Here is an 18,940-nt window from a genome sequence, read left to right as displayed (position 1 = left end):
AAGACGTTTAGGCTACCTCAACTCAAGTGTTTGTCAACACTTGTGGCTCATGTAAATGTAAGAAATTGTAGTCAATTAGTCAATTGTAGCCATGTAGTGTATATTTATATTTTTATCTTATAAGCAACGGCCATTTGGCTTAATGCAAAGAATGTTACAGTGACACGGTATATTGAAAGAAATAACTGGGGGGGGGGGGGATTGTCATACAAAGTGTTTCATTTGTTCTATTCTATGAGTCTGTATTGTAAATAAAAGTTGTTATGGACATTTGAAAATGTGTTGTAGGCTTATGTCTGATTGGTATTTCCAGTTATGTGTCTCTATTAACGAAAGGGTTTCAGGCTAAGCAGGTAGCCTTTTAATTTGGTGATCAAGCTGCGGCCAGTGCAGGCACTGAGTGGCGAGAGCTGCTCCATGGTCACCAACCTGGCTCTCTCTCTGGAGATGGCTGAGTGAATCGACGTCCGTTAAAAACAATAAAGAACTTGTTCCCGAGGAGGCATTCTCTGACTTTGTCAGTGTCAGTCCATATCTGTGTTGTAGGATGCTGGAGTCCTCCATGTTGGGCTCTGAGGGTTTAGGGGGACCTCTTGCTGTGAGTGTTACTGTTAGTGTCCCCTTAATTTGGAGCAGTGTACTATGTTGATGACCTTCTTGAGTGAATAGCACTGCCAAAAAAACAAAAAAAAAACAATAACAAAACAGTCCCTTCTAGTTGGCATCAATGATACTTTGACAATCTGTTAAACAGTGCCATCTAGTGGCAAAATCAAGCTATTGACTAGTTTTTAAAGGTGAGGCAGTAGCTGGAGTTGAGCCACTGTTGTGTTTGTTTTATGTTTACTAGTTTTGTGTTCCTGGTCAAAAATGTCCACTGCATTATAACTCGTTATAAATCCAGAATTTGTATCAACTTATGTTCTATTGCATACTGGTTTTGAACTTCAATTTGCTATTTATGGCCTGCAGGCCTTATTGATCTGAGCTCATGCAAGTCAGAGAGGGGAAGATAATATTAGGGAAATGTTCCAGTGGGGGTTAGCATAGCAGAGGGGGAGTGAGGGTGTGTTTTAATGTACAGAAGCACACATACAGTCCATCTGGGGTGCTTTCCCCAAACCATAGTTGCTAATCTGGCAATGGGAAATTGCATTGCAACCAACAAAGTTGCTAATTTAGTTAGCAACTATGGTTTTGGGAAACGCATCCCAGGTGAGTATGTGCCTGGACTCAATTTTATACACTGAACATTTTCTCACCCATTAATTTCTAATGGCTGGTAATTTTTGACCAAGAATACTGGTGTTCTAAAAGTTAAATAAAACACCCAAATTGTTAAAGTGATCTAAATTGAGTGTGTTCAGATGCCCTGTGTTAAAAAAAGTCATGGAGCCTCTTGGTAGTCAGAATAAGTTAACAATATTTTTGAGAGAAAATAATTGTCAATTGGTCAATTGGAGTGTTAAGTGTCGTCACCATGAGCTAGCCTGGAGATTCCAGACCCAAATCCGAAAGATTATGGGTCTGGCCACAAAAATTTAATGGCCCAACTTGAGGGGCGGCACCGAGCACGCACGCAATTAGATAACACAATTGGATAACACTATACAACCAATGTTTACTGACTGATTCCGGACTTCGATGCAATTGGATAACACTACCACTGTCATCTGTTTAGCTCACCTCTGGCCCGCCTATATCAGATACACAGATGTGATTGGTTCCCCACGATGCAAGGGGCAAAAGTAAAGTGCATCATTACTCATTGCCAGAGTCTCTCGCTGAGCAAATCGGTATTGTGCTCCCACGAGAACTCTGGATTCTCAGGGTAACCATGAGCATGTGGGGAGTAAGATTTACAAAAACATTATCCACCGAAGGACCCGTCCAACATTATGTGCATCATTGTTACTTATGATGCCGACTCTTTTATCCAAATCCACTAACAGATGTTAATTATGTCAATTACTACTAGAGTGACACTTTGTGGTTCGTCAGCAATTATTATTTCAATTATGTATGCACTAAAATTTACCCCTGCACTAAATAATTGATGTCATTTAGAAGGCATGTATAATGTGTCATCACACTGTTTCAAATGTCTAAATACAAAAAAGTAGCAGACAAAATGATCCGCCCAGACAGGAAAGAAACTCAAAAGAATGAAATCAATATGAAAAGAAAAAAGTTTAATGCTTTGAGAACATTTGTCATTGTTGATCATTGTTGCTTCATGTAATGTGTCACAATTATTGCGAGGTCTCAGAAGTATTTGGCCTACTTCATCTCAGTATTCATGAAATAAATGTGTCTTTCCCTCAGCCCATACCTCTAAACACACCTACTAAATGCTAATACTAAACATATCTGCTAATATCTGCAAAATGAACAAATGCAATGTTGAGAAAAAATTGTATTTTCTTCTCCTCTATTCTTTCCCCCCCCCCTTCTTCCCCGGGAGGAGTGAGCATGCATCTGTTGTGTGGAATTTCATTCCGGGGAACAGATTTGGTCTGTCACAAGGGCCAGTGTGTCCATTATTCATCAGATATCAGAGAGTCTCAATCCCTCCAGGGCAGGCTGACATCTTTCCCTTTTCTCTCTCAACACAAAAATAATGGCTAGCAGAGCAGAGGCTCGGAGCAGCGATGAGATAGATGGAGGTAGAGAGATGGAGAGAGAGAGAAAGAAAGAAAGAAAGAAACAAACAAAGAGAAAGAAAGAGAGGGAGATGGAGAGAGATAAATAAAGAGAGAAAGAAAGAAAGAGAGAGAGATAAAGAGAGAAAGAAAGAGAAATAAAGAGAGAGAGGGAGAGAAATAAAGAAAGCCAGAGAAAGAAAGAGAGAGGCTATCGTGGCAGTTTGTAGAGGGAGGGAGCGGGACAGACACAAGACTTGATTTGAGGCTGACAGCTGACAATAGTGGAGGGCTGGACAGAGGAGGAGATAAAGACTCACACAGAAGGAAAAGAGCCGGAGGAGTTAGAGATAGACGGAGGAGGAGAGAGAAGTCAAACAAAGTGATAAAAGGGAAGCGAGGATCATGCTCAGAATTCCGAGCTGTGTGTCTGGGTGCAGGGGAGGAGAGCTCATGGGTAATTAAGCAACCTGACGTCAGGAGAGCTCGACTTTAAACAAACCTGTCAGGGGGGAGAACTCTTCAAGGCCTCTCGTGCTACCAATAGGCTGTGGTTGGGGTGATGGTGGGGGCACATAGTTGTGCCTGCTCGTGCCCACTAGGTGCTGGACCAGCAGCTCGATGTTGGAGTTCATGCGGTCCACGGAGGATGACAAACGGCCTATGGTGTTAATGAACTGACTGTCCGTTGTCTCGAGCTGACGGAGGAGCTGTCTCTTAATTTCCAGGTCCTCCTGCACAACATCCGAGGGACGCAGCCTCTTCAATTTATTCCTCCGGTGGTTTGCCAAAGAAGTGTCGAGTTGCTGACGGCGATTGTCCATCTCCTCGTTCAAGGACTCCTCGCTTGCGGTGGGTGTTTCAGGGCTCACGTCGCTTGTCTCCATCCCGCCATAGATGGGGTGTATGACTGGTGAACTTCCCCAAATGGTTTCGCACTGCTTGTAAAACAGAAGCACCACTCGCCCACGGGGATTCTTTTGACCAGCTTCAGCAGATTGCCTATACTTGGTCCGCATGTTCTTCAATTTTGACGTCAATTGAGCTGTGAACGCAAAAGGGCAATTCTGTGAAACGGGGGCCCTTTCCACAATAAAAATCTCTAAATTTTCATCAAAAAAAAGGAAACTTTTCAATTTATACACAGCATTAAACACATGATCACCCTCCAAATCATATTGGCCCACCTTAGGCATAGGCTACTTTTTTAACATTGAGATATCATGGATTGAAATATAAATCAGTGTTAGGAGTAACGCGTTACAAAAGTGATAATTACTGTGTTAATATATTGCGTTTTGCTGTAACGCGTAATGTAAGGCATGCCAAAAAACAATTGGGTAATATTTTACTCAGTACAAACTTCAGTATCACACGTTACAATGCATTTGAACCCAAAATTAAGTGGTGTTTTATTTTTATATATACAGTATAGTCACAAACAACAATGCAAGAAGAACAGAGGATAAAAAATCTGCACAAATAGTAGAAGATGACTGTGGCTGCAGCAGACTCTACATTTGGAGGATGGCCATAAGCCTACGCTCATTATTTTGAGTTTGTCAGAGACAAGGATATGAAGAACATAATAGTTAAGTGCACTTTGTGTTAGCAAAACAGAAAGATCTCTATACCTTGACCTGACGTGCATGAGTCACTGATTCGACCCAAAGCGGCAACCGAGTTATGATAAAATGTCCAGATAAAAAGTCCAGATTGTGCGTTTTCATGAGTTTCACGATCGTCATATATTTCATTTCCATTCATCACAGGGTTCCCAAAATCACATATAAGGTGTGTTAGAGTGTCTAGTTTCGTAATTAAAAAAAAAAAGGTAAAAATGTAATAATACGTTTTTGGCACTCAACGCATGGGAAGGAAAAACGTAATAGGGGAGCGCGGGGCACAAAGTAACACTTTTTGGTTATGGCTAAATAATTCTAAAATCATTTGAGTTTCACTAGTTATACTTTTTAACAAGCAACATACATATCTCTGTTACACATATGCACTGGAAGTTTGTTTGTAGGAGCTACTGTTCTTTTACAATTCCACCGAGAGTGGCGATAGGTGAAATGTTACAACCTGCCCCATATGCGGGGTTAGTTGTAACACTCATCCCAACGGCTGTTTTTAATTAAATGAATTCAATAAATGTATCTGAATGTGTATGATAGAATAGGATCTGACTATTTATGATACATAAGTCATGAACTAACAACAGACGTGTGTCGAAAATTGACTTTATTTTCTATACGGAGAAATAACATGAGAAATATGCGCCAATGGAAGCAAAGAGTCTTACCAAGGTCAATCCTGCCAAGAAAAGCCCTCAAACCTGAAAACACATGAGGCAAAATGCAAAACATCACAACAACTAACTAAACTAACACTAATACGCGCATATTTTTGTATTGCAACATCATTGTACAGTATGAGTGGCTTAGTTGTAACAGCGCGTTACAACTAACCCCGCTGGGTCACGTTTGTTATAAGATAAGCTAGCTCCTGCTATGAGTTGGCTACATGTTTCAAAACGGTGTTCATTTTTAGCCTACAAGACGGTTATTAAGATGATAGAAGATTGGAGTCAGTGAGCTGCACCCACAACTCAGTAATGGAAAGACAAGTACCACCTAGACATTAAAGTTGATGTCTTCAAAAGGCGTTTTGCTGCAGATCTACGTGGAAACACGTCCATACTGACTGAAAATTTGTGGAACACCGTCTCATAGTAATGTGATTAACTGACCAATAGCATGCCTCGATCAACCCCCTTCAAATAGGGAAAAAGTCCGTGTTACATTTAACCCCGCGTTACTTTGTGCCCCGCGCTCCCCTATTACGTTTTTGGCACTCAATGAGTTAAAGTGACAAAGCAACATTTATAAGTAAAACAGTATTTCTTCAAAAATACTGTTCTGAGGGGTAGTTATCGAGGAACCTTTGCAAAATATCCCAGTACTTGCTGTGGGACGACTCCCAATCAAAACCTGGCCCGTCTGCCGCCACACTCGCCTTGTAGTCCAATGTTACTTTGAGTAACAATTGGACTTTATCATCGGTCCATACGAGGGACGCAGTCTTCCTCTTGGCCATGGACGCAGTCTTCCTCGTCTTGGCCATAGCATAGATAGCTCATTCTCCAAGAGTTTTAACAGTCTGCTTCCTGTTTAAATACAGATCATGTGACAATTGCGCGAGGGTCATGTGATCTGTGTGACTGGTCGTGAGATTTGCGTATCAATAGTAAGAATGTGGACGTACATCGTTTTAGGCCTACTTCGAAACTGAATTCACTTCTTTTCACATTCAAACAAAACGGATAGCTAGCTCGCTACTTCCTCCCCCTCCATCCCGTGCAATTGAAACTCTTAAACAAGCATCTTGTCTGTGATTTGCTGGAACAGTTTATGTTTTTATGGGCTAGGTTTGCCCAGGTTGTCTTTGTGGCCATTTTTGGAGCCTGGGCTGTTCACAGAGATTGCGTTTTTTTACAGTGTATTCAGGACTCAGGCAGCTAGCGGATGGTGAGGTGATGTTTGCTGTAAGTGACAAAAAATGTTTTAGCCTAAAAATGTGTGGCATCGCTTAGAGCAGTGTTTCTCAAAGTGTGGTCCGCAAGCTATCCCAAGTAGTCCGCGAGCAGACGTGGTAAAATATAGTACAGATGCAATATTGAACCAACTTGTATGTAAATCCAAACAGTTCTGCAACACTGCCTATGTAAGCTATGCCAGTTTAAATCATATTAATCCTCTGACACAATAAGCAAGGTGGTTCAGTTAGGCCTATTGTGTAATATGCTGTTGAAGTAGGTACTACTTTTTTTTTTAGCTAGGTGGTCCGTGATTTTTTTTTTATTGGTTAAGTGGTCCTTGGTATGAAAAAGTTTGAGAAACACCCTCCATTGGAAGTGCATTGACCAGAATACTTGACCAGAATAATAAATGTGACAGGGTGGTAAATTTAATGATAATATCTGTTAAAACAGGCGAAAAACAAAGTTATTCCTGTGTCTAATTTTAGTTGGGTGGTTGGATTAAGCTTTTTTCTTGTATATTATGTCCACAAGAACGCTTGAATTATTAGCTTTAGGCTTTAGAAACACACTTTGGCTCTAGTTATGCATCTCATCAAATGTTGTGGACGCAAATGGCACCCGTTTCATATATGACCTAAAACATGGCGGAGTCAATAGCGTCTCATACAGGTTAACGTGCCTGGCTATTTCACAATAGCTGAATTATTCACTCAACGGACTCAATATTAACACAAATGGAACCGAATACATAGGCTACCTTTTGTAATGTCCTTCTTTTTGTGCGGGAAATCCTTTCCCATTGCAGACGCAGCCTCAGCTGAGGGGTAGTTATCGAGGAACCTTTGCAAAATATCCCAGTACTTGCTGTGGGACGACTCCCAATCAAAACCTGGCCTGTCTGCCGCCACACTCGCCTTGTAGTCCAATGTTACTTTGAGTAACAATTGGACTTCATCATCGGTCCATACGAGGGACGCAGTCTTCCTCTTGGCCATGGACGCAGTCTTCCTCGTCTTGGCCATAGCATAGATAGCTCATTCTCCAAGAGTTTTAACAGTCTGCTTCCTGTTTAAATACAGATCATGTGACAATTGCGCGAGGGTCATGTGATCTGTGTGAATGGTCGTGAGATTTGCGTATCAATAGTAAGAATGTGGACGTACATCGTTTTAGGCCTACTTCGAAACTGAATTCAGTGCACTAAAATGGGATCAGACAGTGGACCAAAACAAAAGGACCTCAGCTAACTTTGTATTCACGTTGGAGTTCATATTGATTTGAATGAGGAATCGGATATCTTTCTGGTGCACTTCAGCTCTGATGGGGCCTCAGTGTCTTCCTGTTCACACTCATCCCAAAGCTCTTCCAACAAGTTCATATGGATTTATTAGCGACAATACATTATTAGATAGTCCAAGAAAAACATCTTTATATGCTAGAATTATCATGAACTACCAATGCAAACTTTTTTTTTTAACATTGTAGCCTATTCGGTCTCGAGAACTATCAAACATGACCTCATTGTCAGGGTCAATAAGTGGGAAGATTCCATGTTCATATGATATTTTTAGGCTTTGTTATAAGTTCATATTCTCTGCAATGTGCGTGAGTATTTTAGCCTATGTGCCGCGCATCATCAGTAGGCTAATTGACGTCTCATAAAAGTGATGCTTGATGAGCAGGACATCTCATTTCTCATATCTGTCTCTCCTTCATTCCTCCTATCGTTCCTTCCTCATTTCCGTCACAAAAATAATTAGGAGGGGTTAGGATAGGAGGAAGGAAGAGGAAGAAAGGAAGGAAGGGAGGATGGAGAAAAAGAAATGATCTGCAGCCTACAGCCTACCTTCTTTGGGGGTCTTATGCCGCGTCCTATTTGTCTGTTCAGACCTTACTACTTTGGATTATGGACTATGTAGGCTAGTTGCCCTGGGTTATGCATTTTCATCATCATTATCAGGTTCAAATAATTATCATAACCCCTGATTGGTGTGGTAGGCCTAGTTTGTTTCATAAATATTACATAGAACATAGAACACAATTGTTTGGCTGTAGCCATATTGCAAATGTCTGTAAGCTATCATGTTTTGGCCAAACAATGATAATAGTTTTTATAATAAATGCCATGCCTTCTCTTTGGCAATTTAGATAACGGCTATAATGCAGAAAGTGAAAGTGAACCCGGGATGCTTTGTGCTCACAATGCACAGATTATGTGAACCGCTCAGCAGACTTCATAGCCAACCTCCCGAGGTGGTCTCGGCACGGTTCACTTTAGGGGGTCTGATTTCATTTGGAAAGCTCACATATGCACAAAAAATGCTGGGTCGTTGATCTCATTTAGAAGGCTGAAAGGGTCCAAGTGTGGACGCAGAACAGACTTGTTCCTAATATTCGTATTAAAACTGTGTAGACGTAGCCTCAGTTGCCTCTGTGAAATATGTTAATTTCAGTGGAGGAGCCTAAACCCAGGGACTGAGCAGGGGATTGGGTGCTGACACTCCGACAAATGAAGACTTGAATGTCCCTTAGGCTATACAGAAATGAACACATGAGTGTCCCATTTATAGCATGCTGGGAGATGAAGACATGAATATTCCTCACCTGTATAACATACACATGTATATCCCTCAGGCTCAGCAAACAGATGAACACATGAATATCATTCAGGCTCAGCACACAGAGAGATGAACACATGAATATCATTCAGGTTCAGCACACAGAGAGATGAACACATTATCATTCAGGCTCAGCACACAGAGATGAACACATGAATATCATTCAGGCTCAGCACACAGAGAGATGAACACATTATCATTCAGGCTCAGCAAACAGAGATGAACACATCAATATCATTCAGGCTCAGCACACAGTGATGAACACATGAACATCATTCAGGCTCAGCACACAGAGATGAACACCTGAACATCATTCAGCCTCAGCACAGAGAGATGAACACATGAACATCATTCAGACTCAGCACACAGAGAGATGAACACATGAATATCATTCAGGCTCAGCACACAGAGATGAACACATGAATATCATTCAGGCTCAGCACACAGAGATGAACACATGAATATCATTCAGGCTCAGCACACAGAGATGAACACATGAACATCATTCAGGTTCAGCACACAGAGATGAACACATGAACATCATTCAGGCTCAGCGCACAGAGATGAACACATGAACATCATTCAGGCACAGTGCACAGAGATGAACACATGAACATCATTCAGGCGCAGTGCACAGAGATGAACACATGAACATCATTCAGGCACAGCACACAGAGATGAACACATGAACATCATTCAGGCACAGTGCACAGGCAAATCACCTGCATGAAAGGCTCTCTGTGCACTGGTTTGATTCCGGTGGAGCCAGGTGTGTTTGAACCTGCTGGTATTGTTAATGTAATTAGCGTCTACACAGACTCGGTTGGATGTTGCACTAGGGAATCAGCATGTTACGATAAAGAAGGATATATGCGTGTTAAAATTGTTATTATTGGGCAAACAGGATGTTCAGTGTCGGAGTGAACATGTAAGGATCAGAGTATAACAGATGTCGTTACAACACAGCTGACGATCCACCAGAAATATATGAGTGTACAGAAAAAGCCTTTTGTGCACGTAGTCTAGTATGAAACATCTTCGCTGACAAGTGGGCGCTCACATGGACTCGTCTGGACCCAATTTACAGAGACGCCTCCATAGGCTGTCTTCCAAAAGCAGCACTATTCATGTTTTTTTACCTTAATATAACAACTCCGAAGCCAATTTAATGGTAAATGAACTTGTAATAGGGGAATTGTTCACCTGACATAGCCATACAGCATAGCTGGTCAGCGACCCGCAGATGAAAAACCAGATTTGCAACTTCAGGTCTCATTGACCCGGATACATTTTATGGGAATCATGAATTTGGGGGCAGCCGTAGCCTACTGGCGCTTCGGACTTGTAACCGGTTTGAACCTCGACCAGTAGGAATGGCTGAAGTGCCCTTGAGCAAGGCACCTAACCCCTCACTGCTCCCCGAGCGCCGCTGTAGCAGGCAGCTCACTGCGTTGGGATAAGTGTGTGCTTCACCTCACTGTGTGTTCACTGTGTGCTGAGTGTGTTTCACTAATTCACGGATTGGGATAAATGCAGAGACCAAATTTCCCTCACGGGATCAAAAGAGTATACTTATACTATACTGAAGCATTACTGCCACAACTTGATGTGGAGGTGCTGGAACATGATCCAATCGACCCTGTTACTCTCTCTCTCTCTCTCTGAGGGCCTGTGTGAAACAAGAAACACAATCTTACCAATCTGCCTGCTTTCTGACAACACGAGGCTTGCATAATCTCTATATAGAAAAAAAGAACACTACACACACAATCCCTTAAGGTATAATGTTTTATTGACGTGACCTCTTTGGTATAATCAACTGTTTATCTGACTGAAAAATCTCTCCTTTATCACTACCGCCTTATGTTATGTGCATGTAAACTTATTTATACAGTCTAGGGTGTAAACAAGAAAAACCTAGCAAAAAAGGTATAAAAATAAAACTGTGCATAAAAATGGCCCGGAGCTAAATGATGTCCGTTATATTTGCTAAAGTCTAATTCTGGAATGGTATAATGCAGTGCCTTGGCCTGGAGAGGGCCTTGTGTTAAGGTGCTAGCACACTGCCCCAAAAAACACCAACAATCTCCAACAAACACCAACAGTGTGCACTGTCAGTCTGTGTCTGCTGGTGTTTGTTGGATGGTGTTGTTCAAGTTTGACTTGTTTGAATTGTCTTTTCAATTACTGTCTGTGCAGTGTGGAGATGGCAGTTGGTTTTCTGAACAATCTAAAGACCGCAACTAAGATCCTTGATTACTAGCTTCGCTTTAACCCTCTCTGACTGCAACCAGAGCCTTATAGATAGAATGCAACCAACAACGACCTTAGACAGTTGGGGTTTGTTTGGTATTGTCTGGGCAACTTTAGAACGTTGGGGTTTGTTGGGCACAAAGCCATAGAAGGCTCTGTCACATATTACACTCCATATGGTTGGGCATTGTCTGGGCAGTGTGCGAGTTCCTTTAAGGGCAGGATTTGGGGAGGGTGAGCACAATGTCCTGCAGGCTGGCCCGCTCCTCCCGGATCTCCTGGAGGTTCTGGTCCAAGCGGGTCATCTGGTTCTTCTGCTCCTGGGCTGCAGTCTTCAGGGTCTGGATCTTGCCGGACAGTGCTGGACTCTCCACGCTGCGTCTCAGGACCAGCAGCCGCGAGGCCGTCTCGTTCAGGATATGGTCGAACTTCTCTAGAGACGAGTCCTCTTCTGAAGGAGGGAGGGAGGGAGGGAGAGAGAGAGAGAGAGAGAGAGAGAAAAAGAAAGAGAGAGAGAGATAGAGAGAGAAAGAGAGAGTCAGAAACTATGTGCACAGCACCCAAAACACAAACAACATGTTGTGTAAACATTAACCACTAGGTGGTACTGTTTCCTCACGCTCACCTAATTTGCTGAGCAGCTGAGCCAGTGTGTGTGTGTATGACTCCAGCTGAAGCTTGGCCGTCTCCATCTTCTTCATCACACTCCCCAGTGAAGCCTCAGGCTGGGGGAAATAGTGCAGGACAAGATCACTAAAGCAAGCTATGCACGTCAAGTGATCCCCTGGGGATCAATAAAGTATCTATCTATCTATCTATCTATCTATCTAGAGTTAATGACACACAAACACAGACACAAACACACACAAACACAGACAGACACACACACACACACACACACACACACACACACACACACACACACACACACACACACACACACACACACTGTTGTGTCAAAAACTCCACAGCAAAGGCATTAAGCTCAGGAACTTCCTTGGGGACAGAGCAAACACCATTGCTTGAAATAACTTAGTTTGTGTATTATCACCACTTCAATCTTGTTAGATTATAACTAGCTCATTTGCGTCAGGACCATTTGATAAATATGTCAGCAGCGGTGGACCATTGGGGTCAGGTTTTGGGCGATGTGTGTGTAAAGAAAGTTGCAGTGTGTAGTTGAAAAAACGGATATGTCAACTTAAGTTCCCATGAAACATTGGTTTCCTATAGTGTTTGCAATAATGAGGTTGAGAGGTCTAGTAAGTATTAGCATGCTATGATTTAATACTTGTTCCAGGTCTGTAGGACTGATATAGAAAATCAATAAAGCAAACATTGTGTCCGAAATGGCTGTGGTTATGGCTGAATAACACTACATGATTACGTAAGTTATCAACAGTAGCAATTTGCAGACTATAAGCCTACTCTCCGGGGTAGTTGCCAAAGCAAACCCAATTTCATGTTTTTATCGCTTCATAACAAAGCAATTCACAATATCTTTTAAAATATTTTTTGGGCTTTTTTATGCCTTATATTGTGACAGGACAGTGCAGAGAGTGACAGGAAGTGAGTGGGAGAGAGAGGGGTGGGAACAGGAAATTACCCGGGCTGGACTCGAACCAAGTTCCTTGTGGGCATGCAGACCCATGCATGGTACGGGTACGGTAACCAGTGGTGCCACAGCGCCCCCCCCCCCCCCCAGCAATTCACAATATCAAATGAAGTTAAAGCTGCAGTTGGCAAGATTTTTTGATCATATTCACTGAAACTGACACTATGCTCCGACAGAACAACATAAATCAGCCGGTTTTAGAAAAAAACCTGCACTTCTACCTCCACCTAGAGCCTGTTATTTGTTTTGCAAAAATCCACAGTTCCCGGTTCTTCTGGTCCAATCAGAGCAGGGCTGTGTGAGATCTGACTGTCAATCACAGTCTGGTGCAGTCTGGTGCGCACTGACAAGCACAAACTCGATGAGAGGGTGCTCGGTGGTAGTGGTAGAGGAGGGACATGAGAGTTGTAAACGAGAAAAATTTTCGCCTCAATCTGACAGACAATCTGCCAACTACAGCTTTAATTTATATAGGGATGTGTGATCCCAACGGTTGCTTTAATAATGTAACATATGACTGAATATTCCAGCGGGCGTCTGAAATATCTCATTGGTCTAAGCGGCAGAAGCATGGCAGCCAATGTGAATTTACATGCCTCTTACTGCTTCTACTACAACCGTGTGCTGCTTGTAATTACGAACTGGAAATCCATCTAAAGAGCTGAAGTTTAGACCTACATAACTTTACACGCACACACACACACACACACACACACACACACACACACACACACACACACACACACACACACACACCCACACACATACACACAGACACACACATACAGATCAGCTCAGTGCTGCAGCTTTCTTTCTTTGCTTATAGGTAAGGTAGTATCCTGAAATTATGCTTGTGCACAAAGAATGTGTTGATATCCAAATAGGAAAGGCAAAGCACCCTATGCTTGCACAGGTCATGTCTGCAAGGTTGCATAGGCCATCTCTTTTAAGTATGCATCTCTGTGCTGTAATAGTAGCACTACCTTCCAGTACTTGTTGTAATGTTCTTGCTAGTTTATCTATCCGATACATGCAGGGGCGCCGCTGGGGGGTGGGGGTGGTAGTTAAGACGATTCTAACGGCCCAGCACTGTCAGGGGGCCTCCAGAGAGCCCCCTTGATAATACTATATAATAGTATTATCTAGTAGTAGTAATAGGGGGCAGAACTATTGTCTGTCATAGGGCCCAAATTCTCTAGCAGCGTTGAGTGCTGAGTTTAATCTCTGACGTATGCATGCAATAGCAGTAGTAATGAGCTCCACCTCCTCTGTCTGCGTCTGCGAGAGCATCTGTGTGACGATGCGCTCCGGTTCACTCAGCTGAAGCCCCGCCTCCTCCACAGAAGATCTTAGCTGCGCAGACGCTCTCTTGGCCTGCTTCGTCTGCGTCCGGGTCGCTTTTGCGTTCTGGTTCACAAAACAAACAAATAATCAGAAAGACAAATAAACAAGACTACAAGTAAGTGGGTAAGTATGCAAGTATGTACAGTAAATAAATAAGTAAGTAAGTCAACAAGAATGCAAACAAAAGTATGCAAATGAGGTTTAAATATGGGTGGTGATTTTGAATTTGTGTTTTGCTGTGATGGTAATTTTGATACCATAGGGAGAGACAGCAGCTGTTTTAAGTCATTTTTGAACGTGGCCTGATGCCCAAGGGCAGCAACCGTATCTGGAGAAAACTCCAGAATCTTTCCTCTTCCAGTGAGAGGGGGTTGGTTGGCGATTCACTCATAGCCAGCCCCTTATTTGCCTCAAAAGCTGAAATTATTCAACTTTGTTTTGTGTTGCCAGTGGTTGTTTCGCCTGTAATCACTGAATTACATCAACATGACGTCGTCTCTTGGTGCTAGTCGCTTGCAGTCTGACTGGGGCTTTATGCTAAGCCAGGCCAACTCTGCCTCTGCCCTGCCATGCTGCTGGTAGCATGGGGATGACACTGGCCACAAAGAGCGTCTATCAAACTAACCAACACGGCAACAATCAGAGGCCATTGCAGCTTCGGTGGCTACTGTCATCTAATGACTTCATCCGATGTCTGCGCTAAGTAGGATTGCTAATTTGGTGAATTCATTGTGTTGAGACGACAGGACTCCATTAAAACAAACTAAAAGCAAATCAATTAGAATGACACAGCAGCAGCCATCGCCTTTAGTGGATAATACGTTTGCATAAGTCACTGCGACACAATACAGGAGCGTCAGCGGTTATTAGTCTAAAAGCTACATTAACTGTGTAAATATCAGCTGAGTAATTCTTCTGCCTAGTGCCATGTTGTTTAAAATGTTCATTAGGCTCTGAGGTTCATACATTAGGCTTGCTGTAGAGATGAGGACATTCAGCTGTAATGAGGAAGATTTCCTGCTGCAGAGAGTTAGACATCCTGTTGCTGGCTAAGTAGCTGTTTCATATACCGCTCACTGAGAGCTAACCAGGAGTGCAGATCCAGTAAGTGGTTTTTCAACAGCCATTATTAAACGATAGAGAGAGAGACATTAACTTTGAACTCCCCCCCCCCCCCCCTCTCTCTTTCTCGCCTCTTTATCAAGGTGATTATGTACAACAATGCTTTCAGGAAACGTACCCCTGAATGTGAGGGGCGCTCTATGAACTAACCGTGACACCTGTGGCAGGAAGTAGCAGCACAGGTGTGCCCAATTAGACTGCAAATGTGTCAAATGTGCCCAATCAGATGACAGATGTGCAAAATGTGACCAATCAAACGGCAGATGTGCCAAATCAAATCGGATGGCAGACATCTTAGGAACAAATCCGGCTCATATCTGGGCAGTTTCATGTCTGCAAAGGGCTGGTTGGCTGCCATTTTGTCCTCAAAAAAACAAAAACAGATGGACATAACACACACATAATCAGTTGTGTCTTATTTTCCAGCTGGCTTTATCTTTGCCACGTCCTCGCTGTCCCCCGGCTGGGCATGCAGGTCACATGTGAGTGTTTGCAGCATGGGGTGCGCTCTCGGGCAGAAACCCACGGCAGGGTGCGTGAGTGTATTTAAGTGAACAGTGCTGCTGCAGGCACATCCCCTGGAGTCACCCAGTGAGGGAGGGCGGGAGAAGGGGAGCGCCTGTTGAGTTGGATTCCCCCCAGGCCCCAGGGCGATGCTAGAAGGCAAGCGGAGAAGCGTCTGCCTTGCAGCACATGAAAGCTGAGACAGAGAGGCATCAAGCATTGTTTTACTTCTTCTGGGTCAGAAAAAAAAAAATATGGAGATCCCTATTAATTGACTGATCCATCAATTTATTTACTCCACGTTGCCAGATAGTGATTCTGTGTTGCCAGATTCATCACATTATTCAGCTGTGCAACTTTCCGTCAGGTCTACAACCACAAGTTGAGTTGTAGACTTTATAAATTGTGAGCTGCTGTCTCCATCGCACCCAATGCCAGAACACATGCACCAGTTCAGGTGCTGTGACCTGAATACGCTTCCCTGACAGGTTATCCCGACTGCATCCGCTTGCAAGTGACTGTGGCGTAGCACTGAATGCCTGCTGTCCACACTGAATCCATTAAATATGTCCTCCCCTTGCGTCATCTTTCTGGTTCAAAATAGCAGAGCAACGGGAGCGACAGAGAGAAAATAGAGATGGGGCGTCCGACAAAAGTTCTGTGTTGCACGGCGCTGCCAAACACTGCTTCGCGTATAAGTATAATTATAAGTAAATATACTCTTTTGATCCCGCGAGGGAAATTTGGTCTCTGCATTTATCCCAATCTGTGAATTAGTGAAACACATTCAGCACACAGTGAACACACAGTGAGGTGAAGCACACACTAATCCCGACGCAGTGAGCTACCTGCTACAGTGGCGCTCGGGGAGCAGTGAGGGGTTAGGTGCCTTGCTCAAGCCGTTCCTACTGGTCAGGGTTCGAACCGGCAACCCTCCGGTTACAAGTCCGAAGCGCTAACCAGTAGGCCACAGCTGCCCCCTTTTTTTTCATTTTTTTTTTCATGTACAATGAGGGAAAACAAAGTGATTCAACTGATTTTATCTCTAAGGCCGGCTGCAGACTGCCAGCGTGGCGTGAGCGTGTCAGCTGCGTGGCGTGCCCGTTTTCATTTCGGCTCCCATGGTAACAGGTTAGAGGTTGCACACTGCCTGTGTGACACGCACGTCTCAGCCACGCTGAAAACACGTGTGCATGCTAGAAATAGGACAAGGGGTGTTTGAATCGTTTCCATTCAAAAGAGACAGTGAAGAGATGTTTTAATAGGCAGAAGGGCCGTCGCAGTGCCGACGCAGTGACACGTTTCGGGTGTGAATAGAGAAAGAAAACAGGACACAACTGGCTCACGCAACAGACACGCCAGGCTCGCGCCACGCCGGCAGTCTGCAGCCGGTCTAACGCTCGCTTGCATTGCGTGTAGTTAGGATATGAGCCCGTTGAGCTGGACCGGACCGTGGTTGCCATGCTACGCGCTGCACCGCTCCCTCACCTTGGAGACGGCGTGGGCAGAGTCCTCTGCCTGGACTGCAGTGGCGTTGGCCTGCGTAGCGTTGTCCATGGCGACTCGGAGGAGTCTCTCGGCGACCTTGACCTTCTTCTTGGCCTCGGCCAGTGGCTTGTCCTCCACTAAACGGGCTTTCTGCACCGCTGCCTTGGTCTGCGTCTGCAGGCGGGGCCACTTCTTCTGCATACCTGAGGGAGGAGGTGGGCACCGTTAACAGCCTGAGGGAGGAGGTGGGGGTCACAGTAAACATGAATGTCTAATTCCCCAGTCATGTGTTATTTGGGGAGGGGGGTCACAGTAAATGTATGGACTAATTCCCCAGTCATGTGTTATTTGGGGGGGGGGGTCACAGTAAACATGAAGGACTAATTCCCCAGTCATGTGTTATTTTGGGGGCGGGGGGGTCACAGTAAACATGAAGGACTAATTCCCCAGTCATGTGTTATTTTTTTTTTGGGGGGGGGGGGTCACAGTAAATCTGGGGAACTCTCCAGTTGTGTGTTGAGTCACGAGTGTTATATGGGGGGAGGGTGTTGGTGGGCAGAGTAGATATGAAGGCCTCTCGACGCTTTGTACAGTCATGTGTTGTGTCCGCATGTGGCCAAGGATGGGAATCTTTAAGAGACGTTGTGCTGTCTATTACACTATTTCATGTGGTGTGTATTATGCTATTTAATGTGCTGTCTATTATGCTATTTTTATGTGCTGTCTATTATGCTATTTCATGTGGTGTGTATTATGCTATTTCATGTGGAGTGGGGCACAAGGAGGCTTTAGAAATGGAAGGAGTGTAAAGGAAGCAGTCAGTTTATCTGTGCTGCATTGAGCTGCTTGCTCTGTGCTGCAGTGTCTCTACTCTATTGCATTGTGCTGTTCTGCACAATGGTAGACTGCCTTGTGTAATACATACAAGGTGAAGGTGATGTCCAAGGGTATTTATTGAACTAGCGAGTGATGCACTGAATTGCATGATGTGTTTAGGTGTGTGTGTCTCTGTGTGTGTGTGTGTGTGTGTGTGTGTGTGTGTGTGTGAATATCTTTAGTCTGCAACATGGCCTCATATCCTTGCTAAATGTGTAGCTCTCCTCCCCCCATCATGATGTCTCCTCTAGAATCATCCACCTCTCCACCCTCCACCTCTCTTCTCCATCTCTCCATCTCTCCATCTCTTGGCTCCATCTCTCCTTCTCTTCACCTCTCCATCTCTCCCCCTTTCCATCTCTGCTCCATCTTTCCACCTCTCCATCTCTCTACCCTCCACCTCTCCACCGTCTCCATCTCTCCACCTCTCCATCCTCTCCACCACTCCACCACTCTGTTCCAACTCCACACCCCACTCTCTGCCATTCTTCTCTGTTTAATTCTGCTCTATTGTGTTATGCTTAATTAGATTGCACTTCGTGATTGCAGCCAAATCTATTTTTGCTCCATTCTGGTGCCGTCCTCCGGAGACCGTTTGGCCCACGGCGTCCGTGTCAGGCCCCCGGCCCACACTCATAGCTGCCCACACGGCTGCCTGTCTGACGGCCTGCTGGCTCCCCACAGCTGTGCGCCAAAAGAGCCCCCCCCCCCCCCCACCACTCCCTACCCCCTAGCCTGGGCACTCGAGGGAGGTTGGCATGTGTGGAGTACTCATGATCGGTGCCTGGCTTCCAGAGCACAGGGCAGAAATGCAATCATTTGTTGTTTAAACGAGAAACAAATCGCCATGCCAATGATGGAGTGCCTGCCTGCTCCCTTCCCTCCATCCCTCTCTCCCTCCCTCCATCCCTCTCTCTCCCTCCCTTCATCCCTC

The 18,940-nt window shown here is 44.3% G+C and overlaps 2 protein-coding genes across 4 annotated transcripts in view; both read right to left on the bottom strand.

Moving 5' to 3' along the window:
* Positions 1-279: 279 nt before the first annotated feature.
* On the bottom strand, positions 280-7,263 carry LOC143122950 (uncharacterized). 2 transcript variants are annotated; one of them, XM_076283984.1, is made up of 3 exons: positions 6,944-7,263; positions 3,145-3,687; positions 280-671 (listed from the first exon to the last, which is right to left on the bottom strand). In XM_076283984.1, exons 1-3 carry the CDS (start codon positions 7,206-7,208, stop codon positions 346-348), a joined length of 1,134 nt encoding a protein of 377 aa, XP_076140099.1. In that variant the 5' UTR covers positions 7,209-7,263; the 3' UTR covers positions 280-345. The 2 variants fall into 2 exon arrangements, with proteins under 2 accessions (XP_076140099.1, XP_076140100.1); XM_076283985.1 differs by lacking the exon at positions 280-671 and having other exon boundaries at positions 2,178-3,687.
* Positions 7,264-10,578: 3,315 nt separating this feature from the next.
* Positions 10,579-18,940, bottom strand: part of lamc3 (laminin, gamma 3) — a 140,995-nt gene continuing 132,633 nt past the window's right edge. For both annotated transcript variants that reach the window (XM_076283982.1, XM_076283983.1), the window contains exons 25-28: positions 17,131-17,333; positions 13,936-14,079; positions 11,683-11,782; positions 10,579-11,508 (exon numbers count right to left, since the gene is read on the bottom strand). In XM_076283982.1, the coding sequence (XP_076140097.1) occupies positions 11,270-11,508; positions 11,683-11,782; positions 13,936-14,079; positions 17,131-17,333 (686 nt within the window). In that variant the 3' untranslated portion in view covers positions 10,579-11,269. The remainder of the gene's footprint in view (positions 11,509-11,682; positions 11,783-13,935; positions 14,080-17,130; positions 17,334-18,940) is intronic.

Source organism: Alosa pseudoharengus, unplaced genomic scaffold, assembly GCF_046254945.1.
Source record: "Alosa pseudoharengus isolate Yale_2024_CS ecotype anadromous, Long Island Sound unplaced genomic scaffold, YU_APseudo_1.1 YU_APseudo_1.1_scf_14, whole genome shotgun sequence".
Taxonomy (NCBI): domain Eukaryota; kingdom Metazoa; phylum Chordata; class Actinopteri; order Clupeiformes; family Clupeidae; genus Alosa; species Alosa pseudoharengus.
The sequence above is the reverse complement of the archived record's forward strand: the minus strand, read 5'-3'. Positions and strand labels throughout refer to the sequence as shown.